At 38.0% G+C, this 27261-nt stretch overlaps 1 protein-coding gene across 2 annotated transcripts in view; it reads right to left on the bottom strand.

Moving 5' to 3' along the window:
- The window catches only part of VAV3 (vav guanine nucleotide exchange factor 3), a 398245-nt gene that overhangs the window by 179352 nt on the left and 191632 nt on the right, over positions 1–27261 (bottom strand). For both annotated transcript variants that reach the window (XM_029227383.1, XM_029227384.1), the window contains exons 9-15: positions 26532–26631; positions 22546–22641; positions 18424–18492; positions 16695–16781; positions 13664–13749; positions 12005–12137; positions 11498–11607 (exon numbers count right to left, since the gene is read on the bottom strand). In XM_029227383.1, the coding sequence (XP_029083216.1) occupies positions 11498–11607; positions 12005–12137; positions 13664–13749; positions 16695–16781; positions 18424–18492; positions 22546–22641; positions 26532–26631 (681 nt within the window). The remainder of the gene's footprint in view (positions 1–11497; positions 11608–12004; positions 12138–13663; positions 13750–16694; positions 16782–18423; positions 18493–22545; positions 22642–26531; positions 26632–27261) is intronic.

Raw genomic sequence — 27261 nt, 5'->3', positions numbered from 1 at the left:
AGGTATTCTTGCTATAAATGAGACAGCGTGGTGCAGGGGAAAAGCTCTGGACTGAGATTCAAGACCAGTCTCTTTTTCACTTACTAAGTGAAACACACACACAAAATACTTAATCTCTTCTCTCTTTTCTGACTCTATGTTAAAGATAATATCTCCCTGGCTATCTCACAAAACTCCTTAAGAATCAAATAAGGTATTATCCAAAAACACTTTGGAAACTATGAAGCACCATATAAGAGTAAAGAATTATCCCTATATGCTACCAGACTCTAAATGCTCTAACATGAAGGAATTAAAACCTGAAATCTTCCTTATAATACTCAGAATCAAAAAAAAAAAATTGTCATGCACAATTCAGTCAGAAGTCCCCAAACTGATTTCTGAACACCTTGAAAATTAAAATTGTCTCATTTACCTTTTTGTGGGAATGATAGCAGCTAGCATCATACCTTGCCTATAATATTAGACTGACATTAAACATTCAATTTACCCATACCTTTATCTGATCAGATTAGCATTCTACTCAACTAGTTAACGAAAGAATTCTCCCAAAGTTTCTCTTCATTTATTCAAAGGGAAAGTATGTTTAAAACATGGACTTGGAGAAGAGCTATTCTCAAATATCTGAAGGGTTACCATATAGGGGAAAGAGTTAAGATGTCCTATTTGGGCCCAAGAAGGGACGTTAGGAAGTTATACTTGAATAGACATGTTTCAATTCATTATAAGGAAGAATTCTCTACAGTCAAAGCTAAACAAAGATGGAGCAAATAATTCCAGAGGTAGTAAGTTCCTCATCAAAAGAGGCACTCAAGCACAGGCTACAATTAGAAAGAAGTTGTAGGAAAGGCTCAGGTGTTGGAATAAAGGAAAATTAAACACCTCTTCAGAGTGTTTATGAGTTCATAAAACAATACAGTTTTTTAAGATCTTGATTATCACAAACTGGCATTCAGAATAACGGGAGAAAAACCACCTTGAACAAATTAATTTTTCTGAATTACGTATCAGTGGTAAATGATATTTTTCCTAATTATTTTAAGCAAAAAATGCACATACTTAACCGACAACAGCTTACTTTTCCTAAATTAAAAGGAAAAGGCTTCAGTGGAAATGCCTTCCTTAGATCCTCAGAGGGCCAATAACTCTTTACAAATTTGCCCGAGAGCATCGCATGCATTGGATTTTTCTATGTTCAAATGTCCAATTCCATTCTCCTTACATCAAAATAATGAGTGGTATAAACTATTTCATGTACCTTGCAATTTGTCACTGTTTTCCATTGACATTATAATGCTGACTTGAAAATATAAGCCCTTGTTAGAATGTAAACTCAGTGAGAGAAAAGAACTTGTCTTATTCATCATTATATTCTTAGTGCCTAGAATAGTTCCTGGGCATGTATGGGATGCTCAATACACAAAAAAATAAACGAATACAGATATACAATATTCAGTCTCATTCAGTAATTGTTTCAAGTATGACTTTCTCATCTCTTCAACCAGACTGCTACTGCTTACTATCCCATGAAGAAGAAAACTGAAGCTTCTCTCATTGTTCCCATTGTAAGGATGGCCAACCTTCAACTGCAGCTTATTTTGTATTGTGTAGCCCAAAGTAACAATGCCTGTGACCTAACAATTTCTTATCAAGAAATATCTTAAAAGTAGTACCTGTGACATTAACTGTAATAGTAGGTTTAGACTTATAAATTAAAGCTTGCTTACTATTACAGAATTCACTGATTATGTCATTTTCTTAGAGGAAACCATATACATAGTTGACTCACTACAACAAACGGTTCCAAAACAAACTATTCTTTGTGTTAACTTCTATATAACCCAGACAAGCTGGAGACAGCAGTGACCACAACTGCCCAGTTAAACTCTCCTGCTTGCACTGTTACTGTTCTCATGTACGAAGAAGAAACACACACACACGCACACACACACACACACACACACACACACACAATGGATCAAAGGCTCTGTTATAAAAGCTCAGGGACACCAACACTAATTCAGCTGAATCTTATCTGCATTTATTTTTAACCAGAGTAATGCTTGTTTGCTGATGGAAGTTTTGATATCTATCCTTCATTCTTCCTTCTGCCTATGGCTTCTCCTTCCTTATAAGCATGCTCAGGAATGCCAGAAAAATGTCAAATAAGTATTAAATATAAGTGGAAAAAAAGGAGGGAGGTTGATCTCCACTAGGCAATAACAGAACAAGAATAGTATCTAATATTTACTAATGCTTTGTCATGCGTGAAATGCTTTTGCATGTTTCTGGATCAAACAGGCTACTGAAAAACTCCATTTTATGACAGCTGTGATTTTTCTGAGCACTGTCCCGTGTCCTACTTCCTTTTATTGCTGCCAGGAAACTGTGGTTTAGTTCCCTATACTGACTTAACTGCCAATTTTGAAAGGTTATAGACAATACATGAGATTGAGGGAGAGTTGTGCTGGCTTCAACTTGGGAGATTAACGTGAATAGGTCAGTAGCATGAGGCTCAGCGCAGCCTGGGGGGCGATGGATCGTGTCGGCATGGATTTCATATCCATAAACAAATTCTTCATATTAAAAACTGGTAGTGAAATCCTTTAAAGGAGAATGAATAAAAGGTTGTTTTTAGAGTGAATGATTTCTCCCAAAAAACAAAAAAGCATGTGGGCAGACAAATTCAGAGATGCTTTATGGATTGATACTTTGGTAATTGTGCCTGTAAGGTTACCAGTTTCCAAGTAGACACTGATGGGCTTTGGACACTGAAAAAATGCCAAAGCAGATGTCACTATAGTCAAATGTCACCCCCCACACACAGCTCATCCAGGAAGGCTCACCCTTGGACCAACTCTTGACACCACCATAGCCTTCCTTCACCCCTTCTAATGTTCCTCAGTGTGCTCTCCAAAGAGGGAATTTCAGAATAAACAACAGGCACAAGTGTCATTACTGGTAGGAAGAAAATGCTTCAAGAGCACAAAGAGCCATCACTGACTAGAAAACTATCCTTGCTGATGTGGTCAACTGTTGAGTAGAGACAAATTTACCATGTTGTTGCTACTGGCCTGGATTCTTGGGGTCTCATAGTGCTTTCCAATAAACCACAGAATAAAACTTAATGAAACCAGATATCTGGATGGCATTTTTGATATTCAATTGGTCAGTACAAAATAATGCCAAATACATATAATTCATCCAGGTATTTTTGTTCTGGTTTTGGTGGAGTAGAGAACATTTTGAGGCTAAATCATCATGATGACCTAAACAGGAATTAGTGCTAGTGAGAAAATCACACTTCTACAAAAAGCCACAGCATGGCACCAGTAGAGCTGAGATCCTTTTGTGGCAACACATACTCACTACATTCCCTAGGCCTGAATCATCATCTCTCTGCTGTAAGACAAGGGTCGCTAGCCACAGCCCACAGCCTATCTTACTGGAATATACCACACTCACTCATTTATGTATTATCTATGGCAGTATTCTTACTATGATAGACCTGAGTAGTTGTGACAGAGACCATAGGGTCCACAAAGCTGAAAATGTTTACTTTCTGGACCCTGTTCTAAGAGATGAAATTCACAGTCTCAACAGGTACTTATTTACATATTTGAGAAGATCCCAATGGATCTCCTAATGAAGAAAGCAAACAAGAGGAGGGAGAGGAAGGGAAAGGAGGAGGAGAGAGAAGCAGTAGTACCATTATCCTAGTAGTAGTGGCAGTAGTAGCCAGAGCAGCAGTAGTTTGGGCTTGCTATAGAATTCTCTGATTTAGCTTCATGTAGATATTGGGGGAATCTCCATCTAGGCAAAAATATAAATAAAGTCAGTCTATTTTTTTTATTTATTTATGTACTTACTTACTTATTTATTTAGCTGTGCCAGGTCTTAGCTGCGGCACACAGGTCTTCATTGCCGTGTACAGGATCTTTAGTTGCAGCATGCGGGATCTTTAGTTGCAGCATGTGAACCCTTAGTTGAGGCATGCATGTGGGATCTAGTTCCCTGACCAGGGATTGAACCTGGGCCCCCTGCATTGGGAGCATAGAGTCTTAGCCACTGGACCACCAGGAAAGTCTCATAAAGTCAGTCTTTTAAATTTGCACAATAGAATGTCAAATCTGTTGCCAAACCTTGGATATCATAAACATGGGTCTCTCATCAAACAACAACAAGGACCACTTCTCTTGAGACACTCACCAGATTTTTTAACCCTGAATTGATGGGTAACACAACACAGCTTTATCCCTCCAAATCCCGGGATGGCTAGGGGAGGCACCCTCTCTCTGGCCTGACTAGCCCCCCCCAGAGGAGAAACAGTGAGGTCAGGTCCTGGTCCACTGCAGGGAGCAACATACGGTGGGGAGGGTCACACTCCAGGTGCCACTGAGGGTGTTAAGGAGACCAGGGAAATGGGAGAGGGAACAGGCACGTGAAATGAGTCTCCCTTGTGACGCCCATCAGTATCACAACATGTAGACAGTGATTGGACTTCAGGGGCAAAACAGAGAAGAAGCAGAGCCGCTCTTCTGAGTCTGACAGGCGGAAAAAAATTGAGCAGGTCAGGAATCGGGAGTGTGGACAGAGAGAAATATGAGGAAGTAGGTGGCTTTGAGCATCTCAGACCTTAGAACCAGTCTAAGTTCTATATCCCCTACATCTTCTAGAGGCAAGGAGGTCCATGATTTGCATATTGTTCTGTAGTTTTTAGCAGAAGTATAGATTAGATCAATATTACTTGAAAGAATCTAGGTGATGTGAAAATTAGCCATCCTGCTTGGTTTTCTAAGTTCATCTAAGCATCGAGTAAGACTGCCCAAAAGAAACATACCTAGATGGACAAAAAGAAACATAACCTGGGAGCATCAGGTAGGTGTCTACAAAAACGCCTTTAAAAAATTGCAACCTCATTTTTGAGGGATAATTTAAGAAAAATAATAATATATGACATCAACTTCTAGAACTTCAAAAACATCTAATGCTGCTCGTGGAGAACATGTTTTTCTGTATCTCTTACTTAAGGATCCACATTATAAAGCCTTCTTATCATACTAGTGAAAGTTTCTTTCCCTCAAGGACTGTTGTATTATTTTGTGAGACAGTAAGAATTTCTTAATTCATCTTTTTTTTAATTGACCTTATTGTCAGAAAACTTAGAGAATTTCAGATTTATAATAAAAATATGATTATCTACTATGTGCCAGGCACTGTGCTAGGATTGATCATGCATGTGAATAGCATTGACAAGATCCCTGTCCTCCTGGTGTTTTTAGCCTACTGGGAGAATAGCCATGAAATAGACAGCTAGATCTAATGGTAATGCCCTCAATCCAAGGGCCCAGGCAGCTCGGTCTTGGGGCATTAAAGGTACATATAGGTCAACCAAATAACCAAACAGCAATTTCATTCTTTACTTAACATTTCAAAGGACATCAAAAGGAATATAATTCAGACTCTACAGAAATGCATTTCAAAAGTCCCTTTTCCCCTTTCCAAACCCCTCAGACCCCATAGCTATTCCAGAGCCTCACTCATACCAAAACCCAAAACTTTCTTTGCATTCCCAGACCCATGAAGCTTTCTTTTTCCCTTCTCCCAACATTATCTATGTATTCAATAGTTCAATCTAGCTACTTGGATAATTTTTGTCTGGCCATATAATTACAATTGTGAGAGAATACTAGGGAAGTGAGGTTACTCATTTAGCATAGTGGTCAGGAGAGATCTCGCTCACAAAGTGATATCTAAAGTCAAGATCAGTAGGATAAAGAACCAGCTACCCAAGGAGCAAGAGGAAAGACCATCCTGGTAAGGAAAGCTCACGGTTGAATGCCTGAGGCCTGTGCATATTCTCCAAAAACTGAAATGCACTCAATCTAACTACGGCAAACAGGTGTGTGATGTGGCTGAAGAGATGGGTGGGATAAAACCATGCAGGGCCTTCTGAGGTCCTGGTAAGAATTTTGATATTATACGGAGTGCAGTAAATAGCCAACAAAGGTCTTAAGTAGGACAGGACACAGCAGATCACCCTGGATGCTTCTTGAAGAATGGAGGGGGCAGGGAATGCAGAAGCTAATCAGAGATGTGGAAGGCTTAAACCAGGGAGGTGAGGGTGAAGATTACAAGCAAGTGGTCAGATTTAATCTGCAGAGACTGGTGAGAAACTGATTCCATGTGGAGGGAAAAGGCAAATCTTGGCCCTCCATCTAATTACACTTGAATAGATGGGATTGGGAGGAAGAGACTATTTTCATAGAAATATCAAGAGTTCAGTCTTGAAATACAATCCACTACATATTAACTGAACGCTATTATATTTAGAAGCTACAGAAATTAAATTCAATTGCAATAGCTCCCTCAGTGCTATATAGCCAGGGCTTCCAACAGTGTCTGGCAACAAAGCAAATGCTTAGTAAATATTGGGAGAATAAATGCAATTTCCTCTGATAATTACCCTTCTGGTATTCAGAATCTCTGAGAAATACCTTTAAATTAAAACAAATTATATTGGATAAAATATAATTTTATATTTAAAATGTGAAAAACATACTCTTTGCTTTCATATTCAAACTCCAGGAGGCGAATTTCAAGAAAACGTTCTTATCTAGTGGAGCCTGAGTCTGCGGAGAATGCTTTGAAACATTGTTCTGTTTGACCTCTGATTATTTAAATTTTTCTTTTTAATTCTGTGGCATGTGTGCTTTCTATGGTGAGTGACCTCAAATTCCTTCTGGAAGTAAATGGGGAATAAATTAGAAAGATACACTGTGGCTCAGATTAAACGTGATTTGTGAAGTTTCATGGCTGCATTCCCGCCCCTGCCTCACCCCACTTGGAGAGCGCTTCTTTTCAGGGGTTCATCCTAGGGAACGAAGCTCAGGGGCTGCCCCTCCAGATGACAAGGCAGCCTGGTCCCAGAGCCCCTCCCCAGCTCTAGAATTTCCATACCCCCTTTTCTTTGTCTTCTCCCCACTCCCACTAGTCTTAGCAGCTAACAATATATGCTGGGCTCGTATTTTAGCAGACGTTAATGGTCTCTACGCTATTTTTCCTTAGGTAAGCCATGTGGCACTGTTCCTGGCATGTGGCACACAGTGAAGAAATCTTGGTGTGGTAATAATGGTATATGCATCTTCAAGGGGGCTTTCTTTATTCAAGGGAGTAAATATAAAATGTTAGAATTTCAAGAATTGGGTGAAGTCAGTCAGAAGAAATTCCAGGCAAAAGGGCCTTTCAGTTCCCTTCAATAAATACTACAGAGGCTGGTTCAAAACCTGCCACTTGCTACCATACGCAATGCTTTTCTGCCCCTGTTCTACTTTTTCTTTCTCTAACTTTTCCTTTTAAAAATCGTATTATTCTATTACTCAATTTCTTTATTTTACCCAACTCTGACTTATTTCTAGAAAACTTAAGGACACTGTCTGATCCTCCAGGTCCTAGTCACAGTGAAAAAAAGAAACCTGATTTCAGTTTTAGATAACAGGATTTGAGTCCAGGTGCTTATTTTAGCACCCTCCTGGTTAAAAAAATTGCTGGGAACTAAGATCCTGAACTCTATTGTAAATGTTATAGCACTGAACTTGTACAAATGTGCTGAAATACTCCTGCCACTGCTAGTTTCCTGAGCTATAAAATGGGTATGACATGTTTATCAATTTAAATCTAATAGGAGAAAACATTAAAAACACTTGATTTAAGGGATTTGGGGGAAACACATCCATAGCTTCCTAACAATATTCTGAACATTGCTACAGGCAATGTTCACATCCACACTTTCCAACGTCATTATGAAAACTAGCCTAAGCTAATAAAATAACATTTCCCATCCTATTTCACAGATAACTAAATGGAATTGTGGGAAACAGGAACAAAAAGCCCTTTTGAAAATAAATAAGAGTAAATAATGTGTATCAATTAGGCTTTTAAAGATATAAATATATTATTTAGAGTGGGATCCCCAGAACTACAGCTCTTGAACATTATTTGGCTCAAAAACTGTTCTAACAACCTCAGAGCAATCAGTCCTGCTACCACTTCTTCTCACAGGGAAAAAAGAAAAGAAGACATCCTTCTTCCTCCCCTATCCAAGTGGGTCACTGCTGCTTTTCTCTCTGTGAAGCCTTTCTTCCGGAGGTTTGCCAAGTTTATGTGATCCAATGCAGATAATGCTGGAAGTGGCTATGGCCAAAGAAGGTCAGAGAATAGGGCTACTGAGTGGGGATGGGGGTGTGCTTGGGAAGGACAGAGGCTGAGATTTAGGTCACCTCTGGGGAGATTTGAGTTTACCGGATACTTACTGTTTATTGGTATTCATGCTTTTCTATGGTCCATTATAATAGTCTAAATTAAGAGCAGTATTCTAAACTCCTTAAAGGTGATTTGCAAATTTTTTAAAATAAAAATGATCCAACCATCCTATAAACAGCAGAATTGCCATCTTCTGTAAATAGAACTGGCAAGCATTTCGTCAGTCTTAAAATATCACCTCCCTTGATTTCCTGCCCCCCTCCCACCAATGCCTCCCTTTCCTTTTCAAAGGTCCTTAAAGTGACACTCCAGAATGCTCTAGGGGGACCTACAGGGCCCCTGTTAATGCCAAAGAGACTGGAAGAAGCTGGTCTGTGGCGAGACACAAGGCTTACTGTTTATCATGTATTGTCATGAATGCTGCAGGATTTCTCAGTTTTCTTTTTCTCTATGGCTTATAGACTAAGAGTACTTGAACTTTAAATAGTGGATAAAATAGCAAAATTTGAGCCACAGGCAAAGTCTTAAGCTTCAGGACTTAGATTATTCTACTTTCCTGAGCACAAGACAAGCAAGACCTGTCTTACAAAGCTGGAAGCAGGACTTTCCTGCATAACAAGCTTCAAAAGAGAAAGGAGGAAATAAAATAATGGGATATTCTGATGCTCGAATAAAATCCTACTTTTATTTTGCCTAATTTTAATTTACATGCCATACATGGCATAATCCCTGCTTAAAGAAGCCCTCAACTTTGACTTTGAGCAATTCTCAAAAAAGGATACTTCCACCCTCTCGCCATCTGCATGGGCAAGTCAGTGGAACTCTAAGATACAAACAGAGTTTAATGGATGTTTAATTACATTGTTGAGGTGCTTGGATAAGGCTCAAAGATGAAGAACCCCAGCCAGTTTCCCTGTGTGTGGTGCAGCCATCTTTCCTGTGATGGAACAATTTAAAGCTACCCACACTCTTCCCTTATGTATATACCTATAAGGCAGCGACTGATAGCTGCATACAGCTACCCATTTCTCCTTTCTTCCATAATAGGAGAACCTTGATTCGTAGCCAAGCATAATCCTGCCCAGAATGAAGATGGCATTTCTTGGCTCCCTTGTCAGGTGTGGCCACATGACTAAGTTCTGGTCAGTATTATGTAACAGAAGTTGTAGCATTTCTGCAAAGAATCCTTAAAAATGAGGATCACCTTCTGCTGCCTAGAATGTAGATTATATAGCTAGAGCTCCAGCAGCTATCTCGGACAACATGTGACCAACCTTGAGGACAGAAGCCATGCTGACACTGGCAGAGCAGGAAGATCTGAGCCTGGGTTCCTGGCAACACCCCAGAGAGCCCAACCCACCCCCCCCCTGTCTACCTACCCCAGATTCTCTTCCATGAAAACGAGAGATAAGCATCCATTTTGTTGAGTCTCTTGCATCCAGAGTTTAGCTGTTTGATTTATGGCAAGTGAACAGAATATTAAGTGATGCACCTATCGATACAGTCCAAGGAGCCCACCTACTCTGGACAACAAATTTAACTTCCCTCCTCTGCAGAAATTCCTTCACTCATGTAAGGATCATATGAACAGAACCCGTAAGAAAATACCAGCCCAGCATCCTTCCCACAAGAGCAAAGGTGTGAGATCAGCTCTGCCTTTGCATATTATCAGCAACCCCAGCATCCTGTCACTCCAATCCCAACTGCTCAAGTCCAAATATTGCCTATCGCTTGAAACCTCACGACAACAGCACACTAGGTTTATGATGTAGCCCACAATTCATCAGAGACTGGGTGGGCGGAGGTCACCAACTTCCTCACTTGTGACCCAAACCAAAAAGGTCCCTGTAGAATAGCCATTTTATTGATGCATACAACTACTAAGGTCTTTTAATTATTATAATCAATAACAATAAATTTTAAAAACTACAATAGTATACTGGAAGATGTCCTCTGAATTTATAAGTCCCTATAGGTATATTAGGATCCTAAATACAAAACAATATTAATAATAGTGATAACAACAGATACCTCTTACAATTCAATACCATATCATTGCTTTTGTACTATCTGGCCACCATTCTGCTTGACACATATATCTGGAATTCAAAATATCATTATCCCTATTTTAGAGGAGGAAACTGAGGCTCTGAGAGGTTAAACAAATTGGCTAAGACTATGCAGCCAGTCCATGGCTGGGGTTATTGCTGAACCCAGAATTGTCTATAAGCTTAAAACTATTTTAGCTGCACAATCGGATGCCTCAAAGTGTTAGAGAAAATAATCTAAGGAAAATCTCTATTTTTCTCCCCTCAGAACTACAATAAAATATTCTAATCCTATTTCCATTTTATATTAACATGAGCATTTCCAAAAACAAAGCAAAGGAGAAAGCAAACAAAAGATCTGATAGAGTTTGTCTGCAAAAGGCAAATAATGCTAGAATACATATGAAGCAAATCACAGAAGTGTTTTTTCTTAATTTCACCTTTTGCTAACAGTTTCAATTTCAGGGTGACCTATATGTTTCCATAACAAGGGTCATTATACACTTTTTAATCCATGAACCTCAAAACTGAAAAGAAACTCCTATAATGACACGTCCTTGTGTAATCACGTCTCTGTATGCATTCCTTTTTGAACATGTCTGATTTATTTCCCACCTCTTTGTTGAGTTTCCACTTTAATAAAAGGAAAAAACACTGAGAGAAGTCAAGCCCTGAAAGCATTTATTGAATACGTCAAGGAATTTACCCAGAATTCAAACAATAAATGAGTTAAAAACAAACAGGAGGAACAAATCAATCTTTCTATTAAAAATAAGATATTTGCATGTATGTATGTACGTGTGTGTATGTGTTTGGGAGTATTTCTACTTAATTTAAAGATATATATAAAACATGGCAATTACATTAAAAGTCTATCATTAGAATAATTAATATTTTCGGGGGCTGCTAAAAGCTAAAGAATTAAAATATGCCCATGAGAAGAAAGTCAAACAGAAGGTTAGAGCTCCCTCTTTCTTTTTCTTGAAGAAATTCACCAAAACATCTCTCCCAGGAGACCAATGTCATCAAGCTGACAGCCTCGTAGCACAGCACTCATGCTCAGAGCAAAGTGTTTTCACAGCCTCTGTACACATGCTACAAATATTAGAGTATGTTTATTGGTAGTTCATTGTTCATAAGAAACTTATGCAGTAGAAAAAAGCACTTTTAAAAGTAGAAATACTCACAAAGCCATTTCAAACTGTTCCAGCCACTTTTTCTTTAAATCTTTTGTTTTGCAATAAAATTCTAACCCATTTTGTCCTTGGATATGGATGAGGTAGAAGCCATAAGACCACTGTTAAAATCAATATTCCTCAGGTTAATAGGTATCATTGATTAATAACATCATGTTTGCAAATACACTAACACACCACCATAATCATCCACAAACCACCCATAACATTATCATCAGACAAACTGTGAACAATCAACACTACTGTGGTCAACTTCATATCTAGAACAATTGCTATGCCAAGTGCATTTTGCTGCCTTGATCATTAGGGCATTAGAGGTGATCATTATCACCTGTGGCACTGTCCCAATTATTTCTCACAGAGGCTTGCTTCTAATTAATCTCTAGAAACAAAAACACCTGGATGGATAAGCGGCCTCTCACATTAATGTATTAGCATACTTTCCTTGAATAGTCAAAGTTATGAGTAAATTACAGTTATTCATTTCCAAGAATTTACCTTTTTATTTTCTTTATCAGTTGTAGGATTGTTGGCTATTTTGTACTGCTGAAGATCTATTATTTCCTTCATTTCATAGTTATCACCTTTCCTTTTACATACAATCACTGCCAAATCAAATAAGAAGATATGCCTGAGAGAGAGAGAGAGAGAGAGAGAGAGAGGGATTTATTTAAACGGTTTGGAAGCATGTGTATTAATTCTTCTCAGATAAAATTTAATTTATCCCGGGAGTTAAAGACAAAGGTAGTGTGCACATTGAAAGAATGAACTGTGTGTCCTGGCACTGCCCTTTACTAAATGAATCACCCTGCTGTGCCTCAGTTTTCACAGTTAAAAACTAGGCAAAATTATAATGAGAACAATATGCACACTGCAGTTACTGTCAGGAACGATGAAGCCCTAAAGTGTTGTTCGTGAGCTAGTACTTTCTTTCTTCCTGTTTAAAAGCTAAACGTTTATGGAATAATATTAATGACAACAATAGCAGTTAACTCCTACTGATGTTACTAGGAGACAGATTGTCTTGAGAAGCGTTCACCCCTTCCACAAAGATGACTCAATTTAAATCCCCAGGGCCATCTCCTGAGGTACATATTATTATCATATTCATTTTACTTGGGAGGAAGCTGAGGCTCAGAGAAGTTAGCTCGTTTTCTCAGGGTTACACTGCCAGTGGATGCACAGCAGGATTCACTCTTGGGTCTACTTGTGGAACCTGCGCTTTTACCCTGCATGTTGCTCCTTGGGACTTAATGGACAACCTAAAACACAAATTGAGTGGTACATGACCCAAGTGTAAGCTACAGAAGTTATGGTTAAATTTACATGTTGATATTTCTCTTCTATCTTACTAAAAGCAATGTAATTGGGGGAAAAAAACAGACCTTATAATCCTATCATCCAATACCAATATTTGTATCTTTTCGAAAACTCTCAGTGATTAACACGCATACGTTTTTTTAAAACAATAATAATGAGACATTCACGTAGCTCTATTACTTGCATCACTTTCAAAGCCTATTTTCCCGGAGAGGCTAAAAGGATGTGTGTCTCCTGGGAGCTAACTTTAGAGCCTGGGTATCAAGGTGGAAGCAAGAGCTGATGCTGCCCCCTACTGGTTGACTTTCTAGTTTCCAAAGTTTCCAGAAAATGGCCATTTCAACTAAATAAATCAGTTTACCACATAATTAGCTCAACTAATCTTTAAGGACTGCACCTACAAATTTCCCTCGAGAAAATCTCACTAAATGGCCTTCACTTGGACTTCCTGCTTAGGACATGTTGTACTGTTTTTAGTTCTTCTAAAATGCATACCAAAAAATAAAATTAAATTAAACAATTGTGTTTTTATAGTAGTTGTCTATTATTGCTTTATTGCTACTCTCATCTTAATGTGTACTTTTTTTACTCTAGCTGACATTCTATATTTGTCTATTCCTTCTTAAGAACTCAAACTTAGGCAAATCAACAGATACCAGAACAAAGAGGGGAATACCTAACATATCTATATGAGAAACTAAAAAACCACAGATCGATCTGACCCCTTGTTTTTATTCCTTTATTTCACTCCTTTGTCCTGGAGGAACTGTTTTTAAGATTTTCACAATCTCCTGATCCTAATAACTTATTTTGAAAATAAGTACTGATCCTTCTCACCTTTCTTGTTTTGTATGCTTGTCTAGAGTGGTTATTCGAATTTCACCATCTCCCTGAGGTCGTCCAAAAAGCAAAACTGGTTGGTTCTAAAATATAAAATGTGCATGTCTCAGCTTTTCATAATCACATAAAAACAGAAATGAACATTACTGAGGATATTTGCTAGGCACAACTATCTTATAAGAACTTTTATCATTTTATCTCTTAACACACTTATTCTAAAAAGCTCAGGTCTGTACGATACACTTTCAAAAATAGCCTGTCCTTGGTCATCCCAGGAGGCATACTGAAGACATTAATTGATTTTGCTTACACCTCTAACGGAGAAGTTAGCTACCAAAAGAGAGAATTAATTGGAAAAATGCAAATCACAAGGAAGTTACAACAACTAATACTTACTGAGCATCCACTGTGTGCTAGCCACTAGGTACAGGACAAAATGACATAGACTCTGCCCTCATGAAACATACTGCTCAGTGGGGGAACAAATATTCACAGAAGAATATAATTACAAACATGTGGTTGCCGTGATGGAAGAGCAGAGGAAGCATGCATATCTGGGGGACTTAATTTGGTCTAGGGAGTCAAGGATGGCTTCCCTGAGCTAAGATCTTAAGAATGAAAATTTCTGACTGGATGATTAAAAATAGTGAGTCATTTCCCCAGAGACAGAAAATAAAAAGTTTTAAGTATTTATGAACACCTACTCTACAAGGTGCTAAAGGAAAAAGAACTGACTGAAAATATCACTAACATCTATGAGATTACGTTCTAATAAAAAAAGATATGTAATTAATTTACTGTACTACAAGAAAGTATAAAAATAAATGTTTCTTATCTGTATTTTTTGCAGAAGCAGAAAACTCCATCCTAAAACCCAAATGGAATCGCAAGGGACCCTTAATAGGTAAAACGATCATAAAAAAGAACAAAGCTGGGATCTCACACATCCTGATTTCAAAACTTATTACAAAACTATGGTAATCCAAACAGTGTAGAACTGGCATAAACACAGACTTCTAAACCAATGTAATACAACAGAACATCCAGAAATAAGCCTTCACATATATGGTCAAATGATTTTTGACAAGAGTGCCAAGACCAATTCAGTGGGGGATAGGAGAGGCTTTTTAACAAAGGGTGCTGGGGAAACTGGATATGCACAGGCAGAAGAATGAAGTTGGACCCTTACCTTATACTGTTTCCAAAAATTAACTCAAAATGGATCAAAGAGTTAAAACTACAAAACTTTTAGAAGAAAACATAGGGGAAAAGGTTTATGACATTGGATTCAGTAATGATTTTTTAGATAGGACACCAAAAGCACAGGCAACAAAAGAAAAGATCGATAAGGTGGACTTCATCAAAATTTAAAATTTTGCACAAATAACACTATTAACAGAGTGAAAAGGCAACTCACAGAACGGTAGAAAATATTTGCAAACAAAAATGTGATAAGTATTGATATCCAATAATTCATAAAGACAGAAAGTAGAACGGTGGTTGCCAGGGGCTGGGAGGAAGGGGGAATGAAGAGTTAGTGTTTAATAGGTGGAGAGCTTCAGTCTTGCAAGATGAAAAGAGTTCTGGAGATGGATGGTGGTGACAGCTGCACAATATGAATGTATCTAACATCACAAAACTGTACAGTTAAAAATGGCAAATTTAATGTTTTATATGTATTTTACCACAATATAAAAAAAATACAGCTGTCCAGGCAATGTGCTATGGAATTACAAAGAGAAGGAATTAGGGATTCTTTCAGATTAGGGAAAGAATTTTTTTAAAATTGGACCTTGAAGAAATTTGATAGGAAATAATGAAAAAAGATATTCTAGGCTTTGACAAGATTATAATCAAAGGCAGAACTATAAACGCAACTATGTGAAGAGGTAACCAGAGGCTACTGTGATTGGAAAGGTGGCAGATGAGGTCCTGAAAAGGAGAAGTAGCTGTATGTGTGGAAAGAAAGACAGACCAAAGACGTTTCAGAGAAAGAAGCAATAAAATTGCTCTACCAAGAAAAGCATCTTAAATCTATTCATTTATCTGTTTTCTCTCCCCACAGCTTTATCCAAGCCTCCATCATCTCTCTTGAAATGACCTCAATGATTTGCTGACTGGTCTGCCTGATGAAAGGGTTTTCACAACACTTAAATCAGACTGTGAAACCCTCTGGTAAGAACCGTTCACTAGCTTCCTACTGCAATCACTACAAAATCCCAACTCAGCGCCTTGCCCTCCAAGGCTGTGGTGTGTAGTTCTCCTGCCCCCACTCCCCCACTTCAGAGCCCACCCTTCTTCCTTTCACTCTCAATTTCCAGCCTCTCTTGTCTTGCTGCTCCTTGAACAGCCCTGGCTCTTGCCCATTTCAGGGCATCTCACTTGCTATGGCTTCTGCCGGGAATCTTCTCCCTGCAGACCTTTGTGCCACTTGGCTTCTTCTCATCCTTCAGGTTCAGACGACAAATGTCTCAGAAGGACTTTTTCTGAGCACCTTATCTAAACCAGGACTCCCCTCACTATCCTCTGTTACAGCAACCTGTCCACAGCGTTCATCTCAATAGAGAGAGCATTTTTAGACTCTCTTTTTACTGTCTCCTCAACCATGAGAACACGTTGTTCATAGTTACAGCCCCGGCCCCAAGCAAAACGTCTGGCACACAGCAGTCACCCAGTAAACATACATAAAATGAATAAATTAACGGGACTCCACCATGGTTACGTATGGGGGTGAGGGAAGGAAAAGAAAAAAAGAATGGACTCCAATGTTTAGAATTGGGACTGCTGCAGGGAGAGGCATCACAGTGCGATTAAAGTGACAGGGACAAGCAGTGGCAGAAAGTCCCTGGACGATGATGTATCACAGGTGCCACTGAACGTTCATCCCCGTGGATGCTGCCAAACAGAAGTCGGAAAAAACCTAGAACAACAGAAACTTGAAGGTAAACTATTTTTTTTTCAAAAACAACTGCTAGAACATCCCCCAATTTGTGGGTTAGGGGAGCTGGATGGAATGATAATTACATACCAAATTTTCTATAGATAGCTGAAACTGTTTAATTTCACGAAGGGTCTCATTATCTCTTTTCACTTCATTCACATATTGTGCCAAGTCCTAAAGAATAAAGAGAAGGGGAGAAAAAGAAGGCAAGATAAGATTAGGCAAGAGATGAGCACTGTTTGAAAGAAAACACGTCATTAATTTCATTAATGGTAGAAAGTTACCACTATAACTTTTCAATGACAATAAAATGAATACCTAATCGAAGCTGCATCTCAAAAGCAATTTAAAACTGTCTGGAGTACAGCTGGGAAGACTGAAGCCTTGTCATTTACCACACCCCTGAGAAGAGTAAGGATCAAACACAGAAACAAACAAAATATCCTGCCATGCAGAGCAACAAAAAGGAAACCAGGTCGGGAGCGTGTAAATTCTAAACACTGACCTTGAGAGAATCACACTTGAACTTGGGTTAGAATAAGGGCAATCATGAAGGATTAGCCGGGAGAAAAAAGTAACTAAAAGTTAGACAATGAATCTAGCAGGTCTGTTGTCTGCATCCAGTTAAGCATCTTAGCTCCTGAGAGGGTTCAGTCAGGGAAGCCAGGTCAATTTCAAAGAGTTAATAAAGGGAAGTGAAGGAGAGGAGAGAAACCAGGGAGCGTGAAAATGAGCTAAAGGGCACAAATAATGCTGGCCCTGTTTCTCCATGTGCCTTCACCTATTTTAAAATGTCTTTTCTCAAATTTGAGGAAACATTAGCTAATCTTTCCATACTGTAACTAGCTATTTTTATGATATGTGCTCCAGATTTTTCCTGTTTTCTGGGTTTTCTTTTTTCCCTACCCTCTTATATTTATCTGCAACAGCAGGAACAGAACTCAGGCAAAAGCAGTTCCTAACTTTGTTCTAAATGAAAGCCCGACTTTTCATAGGATATATCTATAAACGATTTCTTTAAAAAAATTGGAAACTTGATACGATTTTTTTTTATAATAATAAATAATGATGGGCTGTTCCCTGACAGGGTACTAAAGTCAGCTAAACACAGAGCTAACACTGAAACTGGCACAAGGACACAGAGAAGTAATTATGCACTGCTCTGGGCAGAGTCACACTGGCATTTTGTTTTGACAACAAATATTTGTGTATGTTTTAAGCTAGGGACAAATATTATTTCTTTCAAAAAGTCCAGCATAGCGTGGAAATCGGGGTTTTACAGATTCCCCAATATGTTCAAAAAGCCTGCCTTCACCTACTTCTAGTGCTTGATTTTCAGATTTACCTGAAATAGAAACCCAGACTGATCACTTGTACTGGTACACAGCATCCAAAAAGGTAAACCTGGCTGACATCCTCACTTGAGAAAAATAAGTCACACCAGTGTTCTGAGGTCATCAGCTAAACTGCTGCTTGCACAAGCCAATAGGTTTCTACTAGCAACCATAAAAAGAATGTGAAACAAAACCATTCTATTAAATCATTCCTGGTAGTTATGGAAATTGTCATACTTTCATAAATACTGAAAGTTATTTTAATATACCTCTTGGTTTTATGTTTTTGTCCAACAATTAAATCCATGCAAGGATACTGATTTCAGTTAAAAATATCCAGCTCTCCCCTCCAAAAACAAACCTATGCAAATACTTATAATAACATCTATTAGCATATCATGCATATGTATTAACAGTTTATACTCTATTGTTTTTAGGCAAGAATTAGAAATACAAACAAGTTAATGCTGCATTCGTCTAACCTTCATCGCATCAAGAGCCAGTTTCAAATTTGCCTTCTCCATCGGATCAGTGGTATGTTTGACCAGCTCCTATTTGGAAGATACATTTTAGTACTACTTTCATCAAATTAAAACCAACACATAAGAAAACATTTTACAAATAAACCATTTTTATCATTATTCTCACCATAATGTGATAAATCTGATTTAACTAGGCTCTGTTTTCATCAAAAATTTCAAACTGTAAGAAGACCAAATAGATATCAAAAGGACATGAGACAATGGTCAGAAAGGTTTTCCTTTCAAAGTTGAACATGAATTCTATCCCCCACCATCACACTGACACTCTTGCCAGATGTTAAGAAAGATTCCCCTCCTTGACAACTGAACTGATACTTTTTTCTTTTTTTGGCTGTGCCACATGGCATGTGGAATCTTAGTTCCCCGACCAGGGATCGAACCCGCGCCCCCTGCATTGGAAGCGTTGGAGTCTTATCCACTGGACCACCAGGGAAGTCCCTGAACTGATACTTTTCACTTGTTATCAAACTTGGCTTCTCTATGGCTTTGGATTCTGACAACTCCATCTCTCCTTTGGCCTCAGGGACATCAGCCTCTTCTGTTTGTTGCTGTTATTTTTGTTAGTTCATCTTAAATGTTGCCTATTCATTTGTCTTTCATACTTTCTTCTTTCTTTGCACCTTAGAAATGAGTTATTATTCCCTAGATGTTCACCTTAGTCTTCTGTTATCCTTACGTTACATACTCTGTGAATTCTATCACAACCATTGCCATAACATCGCCTATCACCTAATGTGACAGTCACCCTCAAATGAATGTGCTCAACCCAGAATTCACGCCTGAGTCCCAGACTCATATGTCCTATTAAATCGTTCTACCTGGGTTTCTCGCAAGCCCCTGAAATACAGCATGTCCACACTTCATGCACCTTCACCTGCACCCCTACTCTTGTTCCTGTTTATGTTTTACTGAATGAGGGCACCTCCATCACTTAAGCCAAAACCTCAAAGGTGCCCCTGACTCCTCCCTCTCTCTCACTATGTTCTGTTTGTGTTAACTTTGACCCTTCCCCTTGAAACCTCCTCCACTGGCACTACCTCGGTTCGAGTCCCTGCTCTCTTTCAAATGGGTGACTGTAATAGGCTTCTGATTCATCTTCTGACTTGCAGTCTTTCCTTGCTACAATCTAGTCCCTCGATTGACATCAGAGTTAAATCTCTAAATGTAAATCAGATCCTGTTACTTAGACTTCTGGGAGGTTCACAAAAGCTTCAGGTTGTCACACATACCTCGCAGATGCTTCATGATCTGAATTCTGCAAACCTCTCCCAACTACTCTCTCCACTTCCTCTCAGACAACCTATGCCCTACTTCTACTAAGTTAATTGCAATTCTCAAAATAACGTTCTAATATCTGATCCCATTAGGCATGATGCTTTCTCTCCTAGGAAGCCCTTGCTCTCTGATCCACCTGTCAAACCGTCATTCTTCCTTCAAAGCCCAACTCAAGAAACACTCCTCTGTGAAGCCTGCTATGACAGAGGCCTCTTCTCAAGCCATAATTAACTAAGTCTTTATTTGTACCACCTCTGTACCTTCTGCATACTTATCACGTCATGTTGTACTTGGCAGATTACATTTCATTTTCCCCAATAAAACAGTGAACTTTATCAGTGTGAGGGCGGCTGTTTTACATTGTTGAGAGACTCACACTGTATGCAGCTCATAGGATCCATTCAGAAATCTTTGCTGAGGGGCAGCCCAGTGGTTAAGAATCCACCTGCCAATGCAGGGGACACAGGTTTGAGCCTTGGTCCGGGAAGATCCCACGTGCCGCGGAGCAACTAAGCCCGTGCGCCACAACTACTGAGCCTGCGCTCTAGAGCCCGAGTGCCACAATTACTGAAGCCCGAGTGCCTAGAGCCCATGCTCCACAACAAGAGAAGCCACTGCAATGAGAAGCCTGCGCACTGCAATGAAGAGTAGCCGCAACTAGAGAAAGCCCGCGTGCAACAAGGAAGACCCAATGCAGCCTAAAATAAATAAATTTTTAAAAAAATCTTTGCTGAATTCAATACCAGTAGTGTTTCTAGTTGTAAACAGAACCTACAGGTATCAAATCTGTTAAGTATAATAAACTTGTCAGAGTGATACTCTTTTGTTTCTATTTTTACTTTTCCTCTATTAAATAATAACAGTATTCTCAAAGTTTCAAACCCCCCACTATAAAATATTTTAATTTTATAAATCCGTGATTTCAAATCATAAGGCATTTCAGAAATGATTTACCCACTAAAATACAGTAGTAAGTAGAAAATATTCAAATTCATACCACATTTAACACATTTCTAAACAGAAGACAAATTAATTCTACTCTACACTATTTTGAAATGGAAAAACATTTCTAGAATTTTTATCTAAGTGTGGTATCCCAGATAAAACTTTTCCTATTTTAAAAAATCATCATGGAACTAAATATACTTTTGAAATTTAAAATATCAAACAACCCAAGAGAAATGAGCAGAAAAAGTTCACTGACTTTCCAAAAGGTAAGGTCATATTTTATACTTTTATAAGTCTGCTTAAAATCTTTTTTTTTAAACATCTTTATTGGAGTATAATTGCTTTACAATGTTGTGTTAGTTTCTGCTGTATAACAAAGTGAATCAGCTACATGCATACATATATCCCCATATCCCCTCCCTCTTGCATCTCCCTCCCACCTTCCCTATCCCACCCCTTTAGGTGGTCACGAAGCAGGGAGCTGCTCCCTGTGCAATGCAGCTGCTTCCTACAGCTGTCTATTTTACATTTGGTAGTGCATATATGTCCATGCCACTCTCTCACTTCGTCCCACCTTACCCTTCCCCCTTGCCATGTGGTCAAGTCCATTCTCTACATCTGCATCTTTATTCCTGTCCTGCCCCTAGGTTCGTCAGAACCATTTTTTTTTTTTAGATTCCATATGTATGTGTTAGCATATGGTATTTGTTTTTTCTCTTTCTTACTTCACTCTGTATGACAGACTCTAGGTCCATCCACCTCACTACAAATAACTCAATTTCATTTCTTTTTATGGCTGAGTAATGAAGAAAATAGATATTTCTTGAAAACTGCAACTTTTAAATTCTTCAATCAATATTTGACTATACTAAAGTTACAAGATAAATTATTATCTTCTTTTGGACATGTTTTTAGTTTCATGATGTCTCAGAAATTGACTGCCTAAGTCTTCCTTATTATTTTTTCATAAAATGCAATTTGATTAAGTTGCTTTGAGTTTAGGTCTCATAAATGTTTTAACGCATTTGTAAGGAATCATCAGGGTTTGAATTTTTCTGATTTCTCAGTAGAAAATAGAAATGACTAATAATTTTGCAGTTACAGTTCAAGAAATTTAATATACAAGATGTATAAAGCACAGCAAACTCAGAATTATATTTCACATACAGGTAGTAGATCTTTTTAAAATGGCATTTCACAAGCATCAGCAAAGCTGATAGACTAATACAGTAAGACATTTCTTTGGAGCAGAACTAATGAGTCTCCTGGTACAGCTATCAAGTTAAATTTATAAGATTCTCCACCCTCATTAGAAGACTAACCGTGGAAACCATAAGCTTTGGGGTTATAACAAGAATCACTTCAAAATAAATGCAGTCTTATTATAATTTAGTATAGCAGAAAGTAACACGGAGTGTGACACAATTCTCTTTCATTTATGGTTATAAGGCACAAATTCTAACACAATTAACCTGTCAAAATTCAAGTGTATTGCAACACTGAGATTCTAATAAATGATTACTGCTAATGACAGAAGACTTGGTTGAAGGGATATTTGTATTTGTTTTGCCTTGTTTTTAAATTTTTTAATTTTTTTGGAGCCAGTTCTGTTTGAAGAACTCAAAATGTGACTGTGTGAAAGATACAGAATTATCTTTGCTTAAAAGGAAGAAAAAATTTCCAGCTGTTCTGTTATTTCCCACTTAGGTATCCTCATAATTGAAAACTGTAAGGGGATAGGGCTCCAAACAAAAAGTTTCTGCAGCTTAGTTGATGCTTCATTAATATTGTGTTGAATTAATGAATGAACAAATAAACAAACAGTTTTAAATTACATACCTGAAGGAGAAGGTGATACTTTAAAACACGCTGCATAGGAACCACAAGCAAATCTCGAAGAGTAAATTTCCCATTATTTGCTCTTTTAGAACATTCCTAAAGAAATTTTTTTTAAATTGAACTGTTTTAGTTTTAGCAAAAGGAGTCATAATACAAACATTAAAGGATGCAAACGCCATAAGCAAAACTCCTATTATACAATAAATATTTTGCTATTTTCCTTAACAATCCTTCTTTCTTAAAAATAGGAAGTATCGTCAGTTAACAACCAAAAGAAACAAACAAAGCTTGTAGCATTTCAACTCCAAATAAGAATAAATATGTAGAACTATTTTACACACGAAAATTATTTTCTCTAGTGGTCCTCCAGCATCTTCCCCCCACTTACCACTTAACCTTTCACCAGTCTCCCCAAGCAGGCCTGTGGACCAGGCATCAAGAACAAGCCCCATTAATCAAACCCACTATATTCCCTCCCCACCATCATGCCTTGGTTCATTCGGTTCTCTCCAACTGCCATGTGCTTGGACTAGTTCCCAGCAAAATTCATCATCCTCTTGAAGAACTATACTTCAAGGCTGTTAGTAATAGTCCCAATCAAAATTGTGCTGTCTCTCTGTGCCTTGTGGGTCTCTTAATTATTGTTGTATATGTATATGTATAATATCTTCCCCAATATGTCTTTTACATCTCTTAAGAATCTAGTATTTACTGACTAAACATTTGTTGTAATGAATGAAATGGAATGACTGACTCCCAAAATTTGCTAAAGTATAAACCCACTACAGGATTCAAAGTTTTCAAAGCCTCAGATTTTATTTTTTTAATCTCACAATCTCCTTTCTTACAAGTTTATCAAAAAATAGCATTGACGGGTTCACTCTATTGACATTAACTATGACTTTGAGGAAAGTACTTTGAATTTGCAGTGTCAAAGCCTGAATTTAAATCAAGTTTGGCAATTCTTGTCTGTGTGACCTTGAACAAATTGCTTTTCTGATCTTACTGTTTCTCAAATATTCATGGTATCATCCAAAAAAAAAAACAATAAGGTGTCATAAAGGTATTTTTATTTGTGAGCAACCTAAGTCCAAAATCCTCAGACAATTACATAACCAAGACCAAGGAATTTTCCAGTTCATGGAAGGGGTTGTATTCAAGAAAATACTCTTTAGTTTCCCTTTTGCCCACACTTAGCTTTTCCAGCACATGGAAGGATATATTATATTATCAGGAGCTATAGAAACAAATACCATTAGCTCCGATGACCATATTGAGTTAATGAGTGCTTGCCTACAGCTTTCAAACAAGAACTGGTGACACATCCTGACATGTTAGCTCACATCTTGTCAGTTGCTGGGGTTCACTGGACAGATAACTATTTCAAATGATTTCTTGCTTCCACAGATTATAGCGAGTTCTGGATCATGGGTCTCAAATAGGAGGTCAAACTGTTAATATTATTGTAATGAATGGGTCTCATCTTCCCAGCTGCATTTTAAGTTCCTTGGAAATTGAGGTTGTATCTTACACTTCTTATGTTATGCCATCTTAACATAGTGTTAAGAACAGAAATGTTATACATTTAAAATTTACTTTGTTATGTTATGGAAGTCAGTGTAAAACTGTTGGGGAAAAAATTATTTCAAGTTCTAAGTTATAAGCTCAGGAAGTAAAGAAACTAACAGCGCTGGCATTAGCTACAATTAGGGGGCCGAGACTGAAGTGTAAAATGCTTATTAGTATTGAAAGCAAATAAAGGGTAGAAATGATTCTTGCAAACATCCAGTCAAGTGCTGAGCCTCAACTCCAATTCTAAGTGAAAAGAAAAGAAAATGTAATAGGGATGAGCCAGCTTAGAGAACAAGTTAAGAGACTCTATTACCCTTCACCCCATGTTATCTTGGTTCTACAGTAGGGGTGAAAAAAAGACAAAAATCATCAAGAATAAAAATAACCACAAAACAGAAGACATGAAGGAGGCAGGCAGAAACCTAGTATAAGGCAGCTTTCCCTCCATCATGCTGGGACTTGCAGAAGACAGTTCCAGCAAAGACTATTTGTTGAGGGCTTATAGTAAGTATCTGGTTAAATACTTCCAAATCAGACCCACGGTTAACACAACCAGCACCACCTCACCCTGAGCCTTTCAAACTCAGTCTGAGGCTCTCTCTTTCCCTAAGACTTACAGTGACTATAGAAACTATAGAGTATGCTCACTGGGCAGGATTTTGACAGTGAGTCTGAAAGAAGGGAGAGTAACATGCAAATAATGCGGAGAATACAATGCAGGTTTGATTGACCACTTTGTGACTCCTCTCTTGAACCAGAATTATATATCTTTATTTAAAAAAAAGCTGCCTAAATGGTAGCTCTATTAGGAAGTCGTTGTGTAAGTTGTTAACTTTTATCTTACCATCGTGTTTTAATTTGAGTCAGGGTGGCTTATAGTTCTAGACTTACGAGGCTCTGCTCTCCAAAGAGGAGCAGGGGCCCTTTAGGCTAACAAGGCTGTAAGGATGTCACTTAGTGGTGACTCAAACCATCTCCAGCCATAAGATCCGCATCATCAAGGGATTGTGAGAGGTAAAAAAGAAGGATCCATGATATAGAATTAGTACAGTTACTTGGTAGTCTGTTGATGTGCAAATTTTCTCACCAATAGCTCCCCTTTGTGGGAATTATTTTATTAAATCAGACCAGATATGTTAAACAGTGAAGGGGTTCTGATTTGCAAATCATCTACCTCTTCTTCTCTGTTCATCACCCGACTTCACTGCTAAACCCAACAAAGAGCAGCAAGGAGGATATCAGAGAGCCAACCAAGCCACCCACAGAAGAGTTGACGACACATCTCTACCTGATCCATACATGTGGATAATATATTTGAGATGACAATTCATATAACATATAAATAATCGTTTTTCAAAAGATTTTTGAAAGTGCAAACTCTTCTTGTGGGGGTGGGGGGAGATGTACCAAAACAATAAATGACCTAACACAGTTTCCAGACTTATTTTCCATTGTTACCATGTGCTCTATTCATACTAACCTACTTGCTATTTCTCAAACTTTCCTGATCCTTCTGGTCAAGACATACCAATTCTTCCAGAATGCCCTACATGGACTCTCATCTATCAAGACTCACCTCATTCTTCAGTGACCTAACTCAAATGCTCCCTCTTCAGATAAATCTTCCACAGTCTAACTATACTGAAGTGATCACTCAGTCTTACTCATGGGGCCCTGGCTATGAGTGCTTATCACATACTACTTAATCTCACCATATGTGTGCCTGTCTTGCCTTCTTATGGGCAATATCCATGCCCTTTTTCTATTTTTTATTATTTTATTATTTTTTTTTTAACATCTTTATTGGGGTATAATTGCTTTACAATGGTGTGTTAGTTTCTGCTTTATAACAAAGTGAATCAGTTATACATATTCCATGCCCTTTTTATACGTCTTCCCCTAAATATCTTTTGGCCGTGCTACGCAGCATGTGGGATCTTATTTCCCTGACCAGGGATCGAACCCACGCCCCCTACACTGGAAGCACAGAGTCTTACCACTGGACCTCCAGGGAAGTCCCAATATCTTATATTTTTAGTAAACAGTTTACATCTACATACATATTATCTCACATACATCTTACTCATCCTGTACCTTTTACTACCCTGGGCAAATTACTCATGATCTCTCTGAACACTGGCTTTCTTAACCATAAGATAAAAAAATTAATTGTATGTATCTCACAAAGTCATGAGGATCTAATGAGATAAGGCATGTAAAAAAGCCATAAATCTTCTATCTTACTACTGCTATTATTACTGCCACATTATTATTTTATAGAGCTATATATTAAAATATTTTATGAAATTACACTTAGAATTCATGGAAATTTGCTGTTGCAGAGATCATGAAAAGAATATGTTGTTTTTAGTTTATTTTACTCTGTCATATACACACAAAAAATAAACAGGCACCTCTAATTTCAGTTTGACATCTTCTTTTGTCTTAGAAATGTAGTCTAAACTAGAGATGGCCAACTCCACTCCACTGCAGTACTGCCCATAAATAACCAACCTGAAAGGAAAAGAGAGAGAGGAAAAAATCTGAGGACAAAAAGGCAAGAATAAAGTGGAAGAGGAAATTCACCTATTTAAAACCACAATTAGGCATAACCAAAGCAAATCTCACTCATCCTGCACCTCTTACTTTCTAGGCAACCCTGGGCAGATTACTCATAATTTCTCTGAACCTCAGCTTTCTCATTTCTTTTTAAGACACACCACACACACAGTTATAGAATGAAAGTCACTCATATTTACAGTATTGAAAATGACTATTTTTAATTTCCAAATTTGAATGGGATTGATTCCATGCATGTTTTTATAGCAGGTAGATTTTACAAACTGGCTTAATGACTGTTAATATTGTTTGAGTGCATATAATAATCAAAAACAAAATTAAAAACTTCTCTTCAAGTTTCTATTAGAGATCAACTTTTACACTGTTCACGCTCACTCAGGAACAGTTTTATTTTCTACTACTGTTTCACTGTAATCACTACTTACAACTCTACTCATTAATAAACCTCCTACTCCCTCCCCCTTTTTAATTAAGAAAAATACATTATCTGAAAAGTGGGAATGAGAGGGCTGAGCTGTGCTGGCTGGGAGATAACTCATATTGCATGGGGTCTGAGCCTGCTTC

The sequence above is a fragment of the Monodon monoceros genome, unplaced genomic scaffold (genome assembly GCF_005190385.1).
Source record: "Monodon monoceros isolate NGI ecotype Baffin Bay Population unplaced genomic scaffold, NGI_Narwhal_1 Super_Scaffold_18, whole genome shotgun sequence".
Classification (NCBI taxonomy): Eukaryota; Metazoa; Chordata; class Mammalia; order Artiodactyla; family Monodontidae; genus Monodon; species Monodon monoceros.
Note: the sequence above shows the minus strand (reverse complement) of the source record. Positions and strands in the feature narration are given on the sequence as shown.